The 14121-nt window shown below is 52.0% G+C and overlaps 5 protein-coding genes across 5 annotated transcripts, besides 12 other annotated features; 3 read left to right on the top strand and 2 right to left on the bottom strand.

Annotated features, from left to right (window-relative positions):
* The first annotated feature begins 244 nt into the window (after positions 1–244).
* Positions 245–276: a microsatellite.
* Positions 277–292: 16 nt separating this feature from the next.
* Positions 293–320: a microsatellite.
* Positions 321–1407: 1087 nt separating this feature from the next.
* ACLA_027890 (uncharacterized protein) lies at positions 1408–2685 on the top strand (the record flags this gene model as incomplete). Its single annotated transcript, XM_001269489.1, has 2 exons — positions 1408–1475; positions 1539–2685. The coding sequence occupies 2 exons, from the start codon at positions 1408–1410 to the stop codon at positions 2683–2685; spliced, it is 1215 nt and encodes a 404-aa protein (XP_001269490.1).
* Positions 2686–2775: 90 nt separating this feature from the next.
* Positions 2776–2796: a microsatellite.
* A 490-nt stretch (positions 2797–3286) lies between these two features.
* Positions 3287–3320: a microsatellite.
* A 91-nt stretch (positions 3321–3411) lies between these two features.
* Positions 3412–3450: a microsatellite.
* Positions 3451–3714: 264 nt separating this feature from the next.
* Positions 3715–3747: a microsatellite.
* Positions 3748–3853: 106 nt separating this feature from the next.
* Positions 3854–3874: a microsatellite.
* A 151-nt stretch (positions 3875–4025) lies between these two features.
* Positions 4026–4053: a microsatellite.
* Positions 4026–4054: a microsatellite.
* Positions 4055–4111: 57 nt separating this feature from the next.
* Positions 4112–4169: a microsatellite.
* Positions 4170–4460: 291 nt separating this feature from the next.
* Positions 4461–4501: a microsatellite.
* Positions 4502–4934: 433 nt separating this feature from the next.
* Positions 4935–6755, bottom strand: ACLA_027900 (CBS domain protein; the record flags this gene model as incomplete). Its single annotated transcript, XM_001269490.1, has 5 exons — positions 4935–5358; positions 5420–5598; positions 5671–5788; positions 5842–6311; positions 6381–6755. 5 exons carry the CDS (start codon positions 6753–6755, stop codon positions 4935–4937), a joined length of 1566 nt encoding a protein of 521 aa, XP_001269491.1.
* Positions 6756–6898: 143 nt separating this feature from the next.
* Positions 6899–6931: a microsatellite.
* Positions 6932–7252: 321 nt separating this feature from the next.
* ACLA_027910 (uncharacterized protein) lies at positions 7253–8502 on the bottom strand (the record flags this gene model as incomplete). Its single annotated transcript, XM_001269491.1, has 2 exons — positions 7253–8171; positions 8228–8502. The coding sequence occupies 2 exons, from the start codon at positions 8500–8502 to the stop codon at positions 7253–7255; spliced, it is 1194 nt and encodes a 397-aa protein (XP_001269492.1).
* Positions 8503–11196: 2694 nt separating this feature from the next.
* Positions 11197–12381, top strand: ACLA_027920 (phosphatidate phosphatase App1 family protein; the record flags this gene model as incomplete). Its single annotated transcript, XM_001269492.1, has 1 exon — positions 11197–12381. One exon carries the CDS (start codon positions 11197–11199, stop codon positions 12379–12381), a length of 1185 nt encoding a protein of 394 aa, XP_001269493.1.
* A 517-nt stretch (positions 12382–12898) lies between these two features.
* Positions 12899–14062, top strand: ACLA_027930 (NADP-dependent oxidoreductase; the record flags this gene model as incomplete). Its single annotated transcript, XM_001269493.1, has 1 exon — positions 12899–14062. One exon carries the CDS (start codon positions 12899–12901, stop codon positions 14060–14062), a length of 1164 nt encoding a protein of 387 aa, XP_001269494.1.
* Positions 14063–14121: the final 59 nt, after the last annotated feature.

Here is a 14121-nt window from a genome sequence, read left to right on the forward strand (position 1 = left end):
GAGAGAGGATTAACTATTAAAGGAATCCAGGAATCCATGAATCCATTTGTGTCTGTATTCTAGAGGATTGTTATTAGGTATGATTATTTATTCTGTATTATTATAGAGCTAGTACTGGCTGAAGCTTTCAGATCGAACTGCCCGATTGGGAAAAGCTCGGACCCGATCGGGAAGGTGGTAGGGAAGATGAGAGAATAGTCACGTGGCTGTGTACCTCAGGCAGCCAGGCAGCCAGGCAGTCGGTCTATCAGGCTATCAGGCTATCAGGCTATCAGGCATCTCATTTGTAAGTAAGAAGAAGAAGAAGAAGAAAAAAAAGAGTCCTCAAAGTCTCGACCCTCAACTTCACCCTGCGTGAAAAAACCACGAGCCGATGAACTGCCTACTCCTGACAGGTTGTTTGAGTTTTCCAGCCCATTTGGCACTATGCTATGAGATAGTCTATACGGTGGTCAGCTTTTCTCCCAGACTGAGCCTTCAGGATGATGTAGTATTTGACCCTCCCAGCAAAGGAGGTGAGTATGAGTTCACCGAGTTGGCTGGTCTAGACTCTAGAACAGCCCCAAGATGCTGGAGACCACAAAACCCATGAAGGGATGGGAAGCAGAAGATCAAAAAGTCTTTCCCCCCCCCCCACCATCACGATGCTGGCGATTCGCCTCTTCATATGGGAATAGGTTCCGGGGCATCATTTTCATCGCTCGAGGAGATTGATTGGGCTTCTTCTGGACGGTCTCCGAGGGACATTCCCTGACAAACTTGTCTGCTTGACTCGAACTAGGTTTCTTAAAGGGGGGAGTTCATGGTTGCCAGCTCCCTTCTATCCGCATCGACCCGTGGCTACTGGCTCTGCACAAACCCTCTTGAAGACTACCTTTTAGCTTGGTGTCTGGATGAGGATGCAACACGGCGGGTGGTGGTGTGCTTTCCCTCTGGTTCCATGGATATGGACATCTGTGCCATCCTGATTTTGCGTCGGAGAGCTTCTCGTTGGCCTTGACGGGGGGAGGGTTCGAACTTTGTCATACCCCAGAAATCCATGGCTCCTCCTTCTAGACTCTCTTGGTCAGTTCTGATACCTGATAGCCTGTCTACCAATCGCGGCAGATGCCATGGCGCAAGAACTGAGGAGCCCCAAAGTTTATAAACTCGCTCCTCTTTTTGAGGGCTACCCCTCGCTCTTTCCCCTCCCCTTTCTCCTACATATTCTGGCCCATTTCCGCTTTGATTCTCCTCGGTCTTCCCTCTTGCTTACTCTCTCCGTGCTTCTCTGAACAAAGGCCGACGAACTGTCTGTAATTAATTCGTCCTACGTGTTATTTATCTATATCTGAAGTTTGCCCCCCTTCCTTCCTCCATTCCTTACTTCGGTTGCCATCCAACTATATACCTATATCACTACCTACAATGGTCTCCCCAGATTTGGATCTGGATGTCGCCCCCATCCCCCGTTCCCGGGAGGAGAATCAAGAAAGGTACAGTCTGATTGTTCTGGATTCATATAGTCTTCTGTCCGTCCATACTGATCTACTGTCCAGAGCATTTATTGCGGCGTCTCGACGGAAAGACCGAAGCTTAGATGCTCGTCTGGAATCCGCCAACCGTGCCTCGATGCTGCACAAGAAGCGCACAGGCAAAGCTCTGCTCATCACCAAGGAGATCGTGGAACGGGAAGCAATGTACGAGGAAGTCGACGAGCGCTATCAGGAGAAACGTATCCGCATGCTTCAGGCCCAGAATATGCAGATCGAAGAGCAGCTGAACCGACAACTGCTGGCGGCGCTGGCTGTCCGCAGCAACGGCATCCAACAACGCCGAGCGGCCAATACGAATATCCGGGGCCCAATGGATGGAGTTCGCAAGATGAGCCTGGACCTTTCGAGTCTCCGCTCATCCTTCTCCGAGGGCACGTCGACGGGCGCCATGACCAGCCCCATGGTCATGGACCAGACCTACATGCTGTCCCCTTCGTATGATGGCAGCTCTCAGTCATCCTACCTGGCGTCGGATGGGTCGTATCCCGAGGTGGTCCCCGCTTCCTCATCGGCTCACGTCCCATCCTACGTTGCCCAGCACACCCCCACATGGCCCAATCCCGCTGTCGGTGCGCAGCGTGTTCGCCCATCCTGGGCCGGGTTCAATCCTCAGCAATATCCGGAGCAGCTTCAACGGCACTCTCAGTTCTGGGGTGGGGCGCCAGTGCAGCAGTTCCGAGATCGCCTGGCGTCGGCGCCGGAAATTTCCATGCATGGCTTGCCGGCAGCGGTGCCTTCTTCGACGCCGGCAACGAATCCCACCCTGGCTGCCACTCCGGGATCCACGTCCCATCACATTCGAGTTCGCTCCGAATCCAGCCAGCAGCCGCTCAGTCTCGCGGGATTTTCTCTTTCGGGGTCTAGCTCGCCCAAGATGTTCTCCACGGAGAGTCTGTCAACGCCTGATCTCTGTCCGACCCCGAGTACGCCCCACTCGCCCACCTCCACGGGCCAGGAAGGCAATGCTCTGGATCTGGAGTCGTTGAACAAGGAACCCGAGGTGGCATTCTCGCAGGACGAACTGGACCCGGACTACGATGAATTCAGCCGGTTTGCCTGGGGCCTGGGCAGTAATGGGCCGATGCAGGACCGGGAGACGCTTGGGTTTGATGATTACGTCGCATTGGATGAATTTGCTGCCCCAGCGTGATTTCTTTTCTTTTTTTTTTCTTTTTCTTTTCTCTTCGGACTAGTACTATTACCTCCTTGTTACTTGGCCTACGGGCTTGCTTCAGTATTGTTTTTTTTTTTTTTTTTTTTTCCCCGCGGATCTTTTCAATTTGGAAAAGCACTCGCAGGGTAGGGAGAGGTGTCGACAAGGAATTGGGTGAGGGTCACAGGGGGAGGATCAAATACCCACGGTCTCTGGCGTTCGTTCTACGGGTTGTACATGAGGGGGGGATCTGTACAATGCAATGATAATGAGAGATGATTCTTGAACTATAACGATGTCACTGGGTTTCATCCCCCACACCAGTACCTATTGGGATTTGGGAAGCTAGACTAGCATGATGCATGATGTAGCGTTGGTAGTAGGAGGGGAAGGGTGGAGAATGAAAGCTTGCCGATAGCTGCAAACGGCTCTCTTTCTGGTGGAGTGGTTGCATATTCCGGAAACATCAACAAGAGAGTTCGACGGAGGGTTTAGAGGGATCTCACTAGTCATTACTCACTAGAGAATGATTAACTCTAGGGGATACGGGTAGAGATCTCCAGTCACCAGTGAGGAGTGAGGACTGAGGAGAGTAAAGTAGCTACTAGCTACTAGCTACTAGCTACTAGCTACGGAGTAGTACTTCCTTGGTCTGCTTACTACTACTGCCTACTACGGAGTACAGAGTAGTCCCTACCATTAAACTCCAGCGCTAAGGTAGGCTCCATCGTCCATCGTCCATCGTCCATCGTCCATCATCCATACAGTGCACGAGTGGAAGAGGATGTACGGAGTAGATTGTACATACTACATACATCGTAGATACCTCAGGCACATCCTTCTTACAGAGTATACCTACGTAGTAGTAGTACTCCCTAACCGACGGTAGTCTCTACTCCCTACGGAGTACCACCTCCCAATATTAGTAAATAAATAAGAAATAAAAAAAAAAAAGTCACTCGAATCTTGAAATATTAGTTACTGTGTACGGAGTACATCAAAGACCTACCTTATTACCTTATGAGGCTATGACTATGACTATGACTATGACTATAACTATAAGCCAGGGACCCCGTGGTCCAAAGTCCAACTCCACTTAAGCTTACGCACGGACCCAACGGTGCTGTTTTCGGCGTTGATTCTTGGCCTGAGGTTTCAGGCAACGTCTATCTATCTATCTATCTATTACCGTATATGGAGTATGAGGTATGAACTATGGAGTACCTATGGAGTATTGTATTGCTATTTACTATTCCTCCCCAATCCCCACATCCATTACGGAGCACGCACGCCCGTGAGATGATTTGCTTAGAAAAATGAAAGTGCAAGTGAGACAGACCTACCTACCTACCTACCTACCTACCTAAGATCCCATCCCATGGAACTCCCTCCCTTTTCCCATGGCGGGGGAATCTCGGCCGGGGCAGTAAGCAGTAAGCAGTAAGCAGGATGCAGTATGCAGTATGCAGTATGCAGTAAGCAAGCAGGAAACTAACTACCTTAAGCAGTAAGCACAACTTTCTTTTTTTTCGCCACTTCGACCAAGAAAAAAACAACGCTATCAGTCCCTCCCCCTCCCCAAGTACTCACTAGTATGAATTATGAATGGTGCGCCTGGAAGCTGGAAGCTAGAACTTGGACCTTGGAACTATCCCCAGGATGGAGCTCTCGACGATCACTGACCCAGCTCCCCCCCCCTTCCAAACCAAGATTGTGGAGGACGAGATAGAGAAGCTACCCAGCTAGGCCGCCTCGCTGACAGTCTCACTAGGCTACTGACTATCTACTGGCTATCTACTGGCTATCTACTGGCTCCCTAGCTAAGCCGCTTGCTCCCCAGGATCTGATCGGGGCCGGGTTGACTACTCCGTACAATGGTCAGTGAGTACTACCGAGTAGATTGTACATGGTTCGACCGGTGTTATGAATTCATTGGTAGAGACTAAAGTTGCGTAACTTGCGTCGTCCTCCTCGCCAGAGAGTAGACCAGCAGATCGAAAAAAAAAAAGAGAGAGAGAGTTTCGAGCTGAGAGGGGTTGTCCATTTTCGAAAAAAAAAAAAAACTGTGATCTAGGCCCCCCCTGGCTTTGGACTCGGACTCTAAACTCAGACTCATTTGGTTGAACGCTGTTTGTGCATTGATTCGACGCGATCTCATAATCGTTGCCCGCAATTTGTGGTCTAAAAAAAAAAAAAAAAAAACAATATCTCGAAAATACCATGGACGCAAGACAGAGAGAAGAAAGCTACTCCCGCCGGCTGAACAATTCCCGTCCGATATCCCCGCTCTTGCGCACACTCACGCTCGAGCTGCTGCTTCGTCGCCGCCGGCTGCGATTCTCGGCGGGATCGGCCGGGCGGAGTCCGCTGGCCCGCGCATGCAGGTTCAGGATATCCGTCAAACTCACCACCCCCACGAGCCGCCCGGACAACCGCGCTCCCGGTAATGCGGACGCGGGGATCGACGGCGCCACGACATGCGGGATCCCGACGGGCGGACTCGGGAGGTGAGGAGTAGTATAGTTGGGCGACGGAATGCCGGCCGAGGTTGGCGGCGGCGACAAGGGAGGGGACTGGATCGGGTTGGCCGCCAGGGGCAGCTGGCCGCTGGAATGGGAGGGAGTAGGCGGTCCCGACGACGAGGGTGACAGGGGATCGGTCACCCATAACCTAGCATGGGTCAACTTTGACAGCCATCGGAGGCAAACCGTGGATCAGAAGACGAACTCACCGATGCGATTTAGTGGCTACCAACTTGGCAACGGTGTGTGCAAGAGTCGAGCCTGGGTTCACGTAAAAGACCGGGAAAGAGTCCTTGCCCTCCACAAGACCCCTCGCAGACAAGATCACCGAGATGAAATGGATGCATGAATTGTGCAGGAGAGGCAACGACGATGATCTTGTAAGGAGCTGACACGAGGATACTTGTCAGCCAACAAGCCAATAGTAATCTCTTGATCGGCAAACAGTCGCGGTGCCTACCTTCACATCGGTTGTAGAGATATTGCCCACCACGTTGGCATGGTTGTCCACCACGGCCACTGACGAAATCCCTTCGCTGTTCATGAGCTGCAGAACTTCACAGAGGCGCTTATCACCACTGCATTGACGGTCAGACACTCCCCAATGATGACCCCGGGACGAAACACCTACTTGATGGAGACCACTTCGCGAGACCCGATCCCCAGATCACGGAGATACTGGGGATACAACTGATCGATCACGGGGAAGCTGCGTCCGTTCTCCCACAGAAATTTCACCAGGCGAAACTGACTGAAGATTCCCACGACCTCCCCATCTTTGCGTTCATCCACCACGATCACACGATGCACCCCGCCGCCAAAAGTCTCGACGGCCGCCATCAAGCTCGCCGAGGCGGGGAGCGTGGTCAGAGGCTCGTTCCTGCCCAGCGCCTTGACATCCTGCAACGGTATCTTGTGTCCCTCCCTTGCCTTCCGTGCTAACTGTTCGTACGGCGCGCGGAGTTCCTCCGTCGGCTGCGTCAGTCCCGCGGCGAGCAAAAGGTATGCATTGAGATCCGAGTAGTCGAATGTGCCCACGACGGTCTTCTGTTGCGGGGTCTCGCGGATCAAGAGTACCGGCGCATTCGTGTCAATCAGCATCTGTAGCCAGAAAGCCCATTAGCGACGCATCCAGCAACGGAGATTTAGGTCGAATAGGGGTAGAATTACATTTGTCGCCTCCTCGATTCCAGTGTCCACTTCGACAAACTTCAAGTCATCCGGACTGACAAGCTCCCCGATGGTAATCTCTCGCCAATCCCGGCCGGCAAAAGCGGGATTCACATCCCTGGGTGCTGGAGGATTATCGATGAGACTCTGGATTGCGGCCTGGGTGAGGGATGGCTGGCGTCGTGCCCGCGGGGACCCCGGTGCCGCTCGGAGACTGTCACTGAAACTCTGACGATGCTGGTGATTTGAGTGGGAGAGACGGAGGGACTGGCTACGAGTCGATGGAGAGCGAGAATCTGTGCTAGACCGAGGTGATGCAATCGCCGACCCATTGGAATGGTCTGTGATGGCTTCGACATTCTGCTGGTCCGCCATGGCTGAACGCGGGGGAGAGGGGAACAACTGATCCGGCGGGGGGAGTTAAAAAAACGGTGTGTAAAGAGGGGTTGATTGTAGGCTGCTGTGACAGATGGTGTGTTCGCCTTGTAGTCCTTCACAGATTGCAGATTGAAAGGAAGCAGTCACCAGTCACCAGTCACCAGTCACCAGTCATCAAAAATATATATATATTGCCCCCGGGTTAACTGAAACACGCAGCAATCCACGAGCAGCACCTCTTCTGGAAGTCAGTCCATCCCGGCGCCAATCACGGGGCGCTGCGGGGGAATTGGCGGTGTTTGGCTGGGCATCGCCAGCTGGCCAATCAACTGCCAGTACTTGGTCATGGCGGCGTCATTACCATACTTGAAATTACCTTTAGCATACGATACCCGGTCATGCAATTGGTGCCTGAGGTTTCAGGCCGCGGCAACGGCTCCAGTTGATATCCTGGCAGATCTTATCACTTGCCTCTTTTTTGTTGTCAGAACCAATCAGAGAAAGTCCCCCAGGACATCTCCCAGATCTCTGGTTTTGTGCTGCTTCATCACCGGCTTCTTGGGTCCAGAGCTTGGCTGTGACGTCCGATGAACCGACTTACCTGCCAACTTTTGCCTTTTCGGTACCGGCTCTAATGGTCTAGACTCGGGGGATCTTCTTCGCTGTAGGTATATCGTAGATCGAGGCTTAGCATTATGGCGTGTTTTCGGTCCTGCACTGGGATCTTTGCCAAGTCGAAAGTCCAAAACAGGGCAATCTTGAATCAGGATTTCTTGCCTTGCTTGACGTCCATCGATCTCCGGCGCGAGACTTGCTTTATAGCGTTCGTAGAGTGTAAGAGCTTCTGATACGTCCCCTTGCTCAACGTCCGCCCCAAACCGTGGGTATCCCATCTCCCATCCATCTTCATGAAGATCTTTTGTTGGGAGGCTAGCAATAAGATTGGAACAATCCTGCGCGATGACGAGGCAAAGGCTCGGGAAAGCGCCGAGGTAGCGCAGTATCACTGATGAAACATCATGTTGATTATACAACCTCAGGATGCGCAGTTGGGAGAATGCGCCCGAAGACTCTGCCAATTCGGACCAGGTGCGAACAATCCTGTCACTCAATGATGCCACCCGCATGTTCGAATTATCAGTCACAGACAAGATGTCCCGTGGTGTAGTGATCTCCAGCGCCACAAGATTCTTGACGCTAGCAATTTCAACCAGTTCAGGGACTCGCGCAATCGATGTGTCCAAAACCAGCATGGTTCGCCAGCTCAGAGACTCACTCCTGATCAAGCCCAAGTAGTCCCGCAAGGACATCTGGGGCTCTCTGATCTTGACGGCCCGGTACGGAGCCACTGTCCTAAATTGGCTGGGATATGCTGTTGCAAACACCTTCCACATGTACAAGGTCCTGCTTTTACTACAGAAGTAGCGTTAGCTGCCTTGCGACGCCCATTCCTGGACCGGATGACTCACTGTCGACCTAGGTAATCCCACAGCGGACTGGCAATGCGCCATGGGATGTCAGTAAACAGCTGGGCCGTCAGATTCCGTTGATCAGACAAGAGCTGCCTCTTTGCAGAGTCTTTCAAGGTCGACGAGCCCGTTCCGCCTCTCGTATTTGGCCCCGTGGACAGAAATGGGCTCTCGTGAACCCAGGATGAGCCCATGCAGGAAGATGGCGCCGGGGCCATGGCTTGTTCCTCGTAGACTTGGCCGCTTTTCCGGTCCATTTTCCTGACGACAGACATGGTTGCTTCAGCCGAGGGCCTCTCAGGTCAAGTACGGCGGCTATAGATCTTTTCGACACGACTCGGGTTAATGGTGAAACAGTCGGGTTTGTCGCCCGTGATTGACGCGTCGTCAATACATGAGACCGATCTTTGCCATTATTGCTCATCTAATCTTGAGGTCAAAAGTATTGCTTGGTTTATTTTACATCATGCGTCAAAGCAATCTCAGCTGTCCCGTCGACCAACGTCAGAGGGTGGATATGGTAGATCACTTCATGTCTTGCAGCCTGATTTTGCTTGCATGATGATGCATCCAATCATTCACGTGATGCAACATTTCCACAGTTGACATTCTGGATCAGACCTTCGCAAGATCAATAAACCATGGCGTTCTATCTATCATATTGATCTTGAAAGTTGACCCCATAAATATGCCGGTATGATTGAGTCCAGACAGCTCTTGATATCCCCGAAAACACATCGCGGCAAAAATAAGTACAAATCGCTGGGAAAACAAAATGATATCCGATCCGAGTCCTGCTCAAACCCCTTTATATGTACAGGTCACAGCCGATCGCGTTACAGCTTCATGGCTCTCATTTCAACTCCCATGTTTCGTCTTAATATGATCATTGAAGCAATTCTCCTTAGTGACTGAGTCGCGAACAAGTTGTGTAACGCGATACTGGTCATCTATGTGGTACCGACTTGTGATTGATCATGCAAAGTCGATCGCGACCAATTCTTCCGCTCATATTGTTCGGATCTTACACTCCCATCTCAGCCCTTGTAGACTCTTTGAAGCCATACGTCCAAGTCTTGAGTCCACCTCTGTCAGAGACACTCAATTGACAGCAGCCGGTCCAGCAGGTGCAGAATCGCGTATGTAGAAGCATCCCAGGACACCCTAACACACCAGACGGGCAAGTTACAAGGACGGCACTGATAAGTAGGTGGTGTTGGCTCGGTGACGATGAGACGAGGTAGACGGCGATGAATCTCTCCAAGGATGACCGTGGCATGAATGGCAACGGGGACAGGTGACAAGGCGATGAGTCTCCCAAGAGTGTGTGAATGAATGGTCCGATGTCCGGTATATAAAAGGGTTGGCCGAGGCATAACTTGGGAGCTCCCGCGTGGCATCATGCTTTGATGTGTACCTCTTCGGCGACGAACAAGGTGACTGAGGAGGTGGGACAGAAGTCACTTTCTTGCTGATGGACTGCATTGGGGCGACACTAGCTTTCTTTCGCCAGAGAAAGAAATTGAAAGACTGATGAAACTGGAGGTTCGAATGGAGTCCTGGGGTTGCAGTCATTTATACTTATGGCTGGAGTTTCATCCACAAAGGTCGCCATCAGGCACCCACCGGGGGTTCGAGTAAATTTACCCAGAAGGGATGCAAGACTCGTCATCGAGCCCAAAAGGGACTCCGGTTTCGAACCTGAGGGAGGCATCATGCAAGGGTGAGTTGCCTCGTGGAAGTTTCGTCTTGTTTCGCAATCATGAGTGAAGCTTTGGGTTTTGGAAGACAGGAGTAGATAGAGGGAGGTTGAAGGGATCGATATGAGCAAGGGAACAGCCTGGAGCTTGCAGATATGGAATCGTAGGCAGCCAGAAGGAGTAGATGATGGATAATTATTGACATGGATGTGGAAGATTCAAGGGTTGATGCCGAACCGTTCTCCCTCGACTCCTTCGCAGCCGATAATTGTGTCTGATCACCGATCCTTGTCTTCTGCCTCAACCACATCTCAGCACATCACTGATTGATGATGGCTCAATTCCAGGTTCCGAGGATTACAGATCTTCTTGTTTCAATATAAGTGTCCTTCGTTGCGATGGCAAACAAGGGTCGCTGGCCGATACTCCCGTCGGGTGCCTATACAGTCAGTCCATGGGAGACAGGCTCCTTGTCTTTCCGTAACTCATTGCCGTGAAGGAAAAAGTACATGAGTCACACAAGCTTCTCACATCCGTCCTCGTCATAGCCATCTCTCCGCGTTCCGCGAAAAAGAGGCTTCATGAGAAAACACTCCACTGAGTACGATGGTGCTCGATCACAAAGATGGCTGTGGATATGCTAGCGTCGCCAGGACTTCGATAGTTCATTCCGTTAACCCTCTGGTGTTCCAAAATCCCAGGCGCTCATTCGATCAGCATCCGATGACTGAGTCAACCTTGAAGGTCAGGCGCTGGCGCTGCGACGAGTGATATTGGAGGGTCACAAGCATCACCAGGCTGACACCATCCGTCCCTGGCGCCAAGCGTTCAATGCTCTTCCATCAACCATCATGATAATGATTATGACCACAAAATGATACTCAGCCATCCTTTCTTGTTCTTCTGACCAGTTGGATCGCCAAAGGGAACGGGTACATTTCCTGAGCATCTATTTCCGGTGACTCGGGGATGAATACAGTGGCACTCGCCAAAGATCAGGAGGATGATGGCCTCCTGCGTATATAAGAACGAGCTTCCCGGCGATGAATCTTCATGAAGACTTTGCTGCCCGCCCTTATTGACCCTGACGATTCTCTGATCACTTGACCCTCAGTTGTGGTTTACACTTTCCTCAATAAGTGTCTCAAAGCCTTGCCTTGAGCGCGTGGCCCTCACCAGTGTACTTTCGCGAGGTTCACCTAAATCTGAAAGAAAGAAACTTAAGAAAGACTAATCAAGCGTGGTTTCTACACCTTGATGTCCTCCAAAATGGACGACAAGACTCTCGTCGTCAAGGCTCAAGAGCAGGGGCCTCGTCCGCGGACCAGAAAGAAGCTCAGAATCAAGCGTATCATCAGCTCGATCCTCTGGAAACAGGCTTCACTGCACATAGCGAATTCGCGACAGCATACTGTGTGGTTGTTCGATAACACCGCCTATCAACGTGTGGTACCCAAAGCCCTTGGACAAGGCCGTCCGGCATGGCGAATGGAGGTTGTTGCGTGTGTGTTCGAGAAGGACAGTCGAAAGGATATCAGCAAATTCGTTGCAACGATAGCAGACCTGATCGGCCTCGATGGGGAAATCGGTACAGAGCGAGAGACTCGCCATCAGATTACCCGACGACTGCGACCGTTCTTGTACCAGACGGCACCCGCTTATAAGATGACCATCGAAATCCCGCTATCCGATGATTCTTTACAACTGCGTGAACTTGGTCCAACGGATAGCAATGGCCTCATCAGTCAGAATGTCAACTTGGGTACGCGCCAGCTTACTGACGGTGCGAGGATCCGATCTTACCTCCGGGGCTGGGAGGGCGAGGTGTCCATGGATATAGTCTTTGCCGGCCAGGAAGGTTGGATCCTGATCTCTGATATCGATGACACGATCAAGTATACAAAGACCTCAGAGGCCACCGGTATCCTACGAACGACATTTGTGGAGGCAGCACGCCCCATCCGTGGAATGCCTCAACTCTACGCCCACATACAAAAACACATAGTCCCGACGTGGTTCTATCTATCAGCGTCTCCGTACAATCTATACCCCTTCCTCCGCGAATTCCTTCACACTTATTTTACCCCGGGCACACTGATGCTTCGAGAATCGTCGTGGATGGACGTGAGCTCATTGATCCGGTCTTTCACGACATACACCATGGAGTATAAAGTGAACAACATGGAGAAATTGCATCGATCCTTCCCACGACGACAAGCACTTTGCATTGGCGATTCTACGCAGAAAGACCCAGAGGCTTATGCGGAAATATACCGACGTCATCCGAATTGGGTAAAAGCAATTTTGATCCGGAAGGTTACCGATGTTCCACACATGGAAGAACAGAACTCTCCCGAAAGATTCAGAGTTGCGTTCAAGGACGTTCCAGACAGTGTCTGGACAGTTTTTGAGGAACCCGAGGAAGTGTATAAGTTGGTGGATCGGTTGACCTAGATGCCCCGTGGGACGTTACCCACCGGTCTGAGAAGGACATAGCAACCTACAAGATACATGCACCATAGACAATTAGCCCACATGGCAGCAAGAAACCCCAGAGATTGGTAGAACAGATACCTATCTACCTTATTGTTCTATGAGCCGGTAGGGGCAAACTTTTGCATGAGTCAGTAACAAAGTGGCTGATATAAGGGCAGTTACGTCAACATGAGGATACCCCATACCCGCATCATCGAAAGTCATATGCTATTCAACAGTCGCCCATCTATGGTTCATGATCTACCTTTTTTCATAAAGTACCCTAGGGGAAGTGTATTCTTTTGCAGATTATCAACAGAGCCGCTGTTGTTTGTACCAGGCAGTGATTATCCAATCTTTCAACCCTTCCTCTTATACTCGCACTGGGAGGAGCATCCTCGTACTATAGATGCAATTGAAAGACGTCAGAGATTGTTCCTACTGCATAGTTTCCAATACCTTCTGAAGCCCTGTCCGCATCCGAAATATAGCCACAATGAAGCCAGCAAAATTCGAATCCACTACGATGGATGAGCAGACGTTCGTTCCAAATACAATGAGGGCTCTTTACTACAGCCCAAACGACAGACAGAACCACGATGGCACGACTACAGATCAGCCAGAACCCGGCATGATCTTCGATACCGACTTCCCGACCCCAATGCCATCACCGAACCAATATCTCATCAAAGTCCAAACGGCCGCTTTCTCGCATGACGAGCTACGACTAGCCAAACTGCTCAACCCCCGAAAATCGATCCCCCAAATCCCTCTCCACAACTTCTGCGGCACGGTTATCAGCACGCCCGTCGAGGACCACTGGAACCCATCTGGGCCCAAGTACAAAGTCGACGATATCGTCTTTGGCCTGATCAGCTATACCCGCGACGGCGCCGCCGCAGATTACGTCGTGGCAACGGAGGACGAGCTCGCATTCAAACCGCGGAACATCAGCGCCGCCGAAGCAGCCACCATCCCCCTGCCTGCTCTCACTGCATGGCAAGCGCTCTTCACCTATGGCAAGCTCGATCCCACCGACCACACCCGCAAGAGCCTGCGCGTGCTCGTCACCAACGCCCGCAACAGCGAGGTCGGCATGCAGGCGCTCCAGCTGCTCCGGTCTCCGTCCCTGTTCCCGCACTACCGGCCCTGGGTCTGCGCCACGTGCGACTTCGAAGAGCAGGGGTTATACCTCCGGAACGAGTTCGAGGTTGACGACTTCATCATCGCGCCGCTCCCGCTACCCGCGGACTGGGATGTAGCCACGATCTTCCGGCAGCGGAAATGGGGGCCCGTGGATATCGTGCTCGACTGTGCGGGCGAGCAGATGTTCCAGCAGGTGCACGCACCAGCCATCGTCAATGAGACCGGCGTCGTCCTGACGGCCGTGGACTCGGTGCCGGCGCAGGATGGGCGGGTCGAGGAGGATGTGCAGTCCGACCACGCGCAGCGCAAAGGACCGTTTAGTCGGTTCGTCTCTGTGCGGCCGGATGGGGTGGCGCTGGGTCAGATTGCGAAGCTGGTGGAGGAGCATAGCTTGCACGGACGGGTGGAGGGGATCACGGATCTCGTCAACGGGGCAGATATCCTGTCTTCTGGCGCTGCTGGCGCCGGGGGCGGAAGGCGAGGAGGGATCATGGTCTTCCGAGTAAATCCATGACGGAAAATTTCTGTCCTTTCCTTCATTATTCTTTTCTTTTCTTTTTTCTTTTCGATGCC

This window comes from Aspergillus clavatus, genomic scaffold (assembly GCF_000002715.2).
Source record: "Aspergillus clavatus NRRL 1 1099423829805 genomic scaffold, whole genome shotgun sequence".
In the NCBI taxonomy this organism is placed as follows: domain Eukaryota; kingdom Fungi; phylum Ascomycota; class Eurotiomycetes; order Eurotiales; family Aspergillaceae; genus Aspergillus; species Aspergillus clavatus.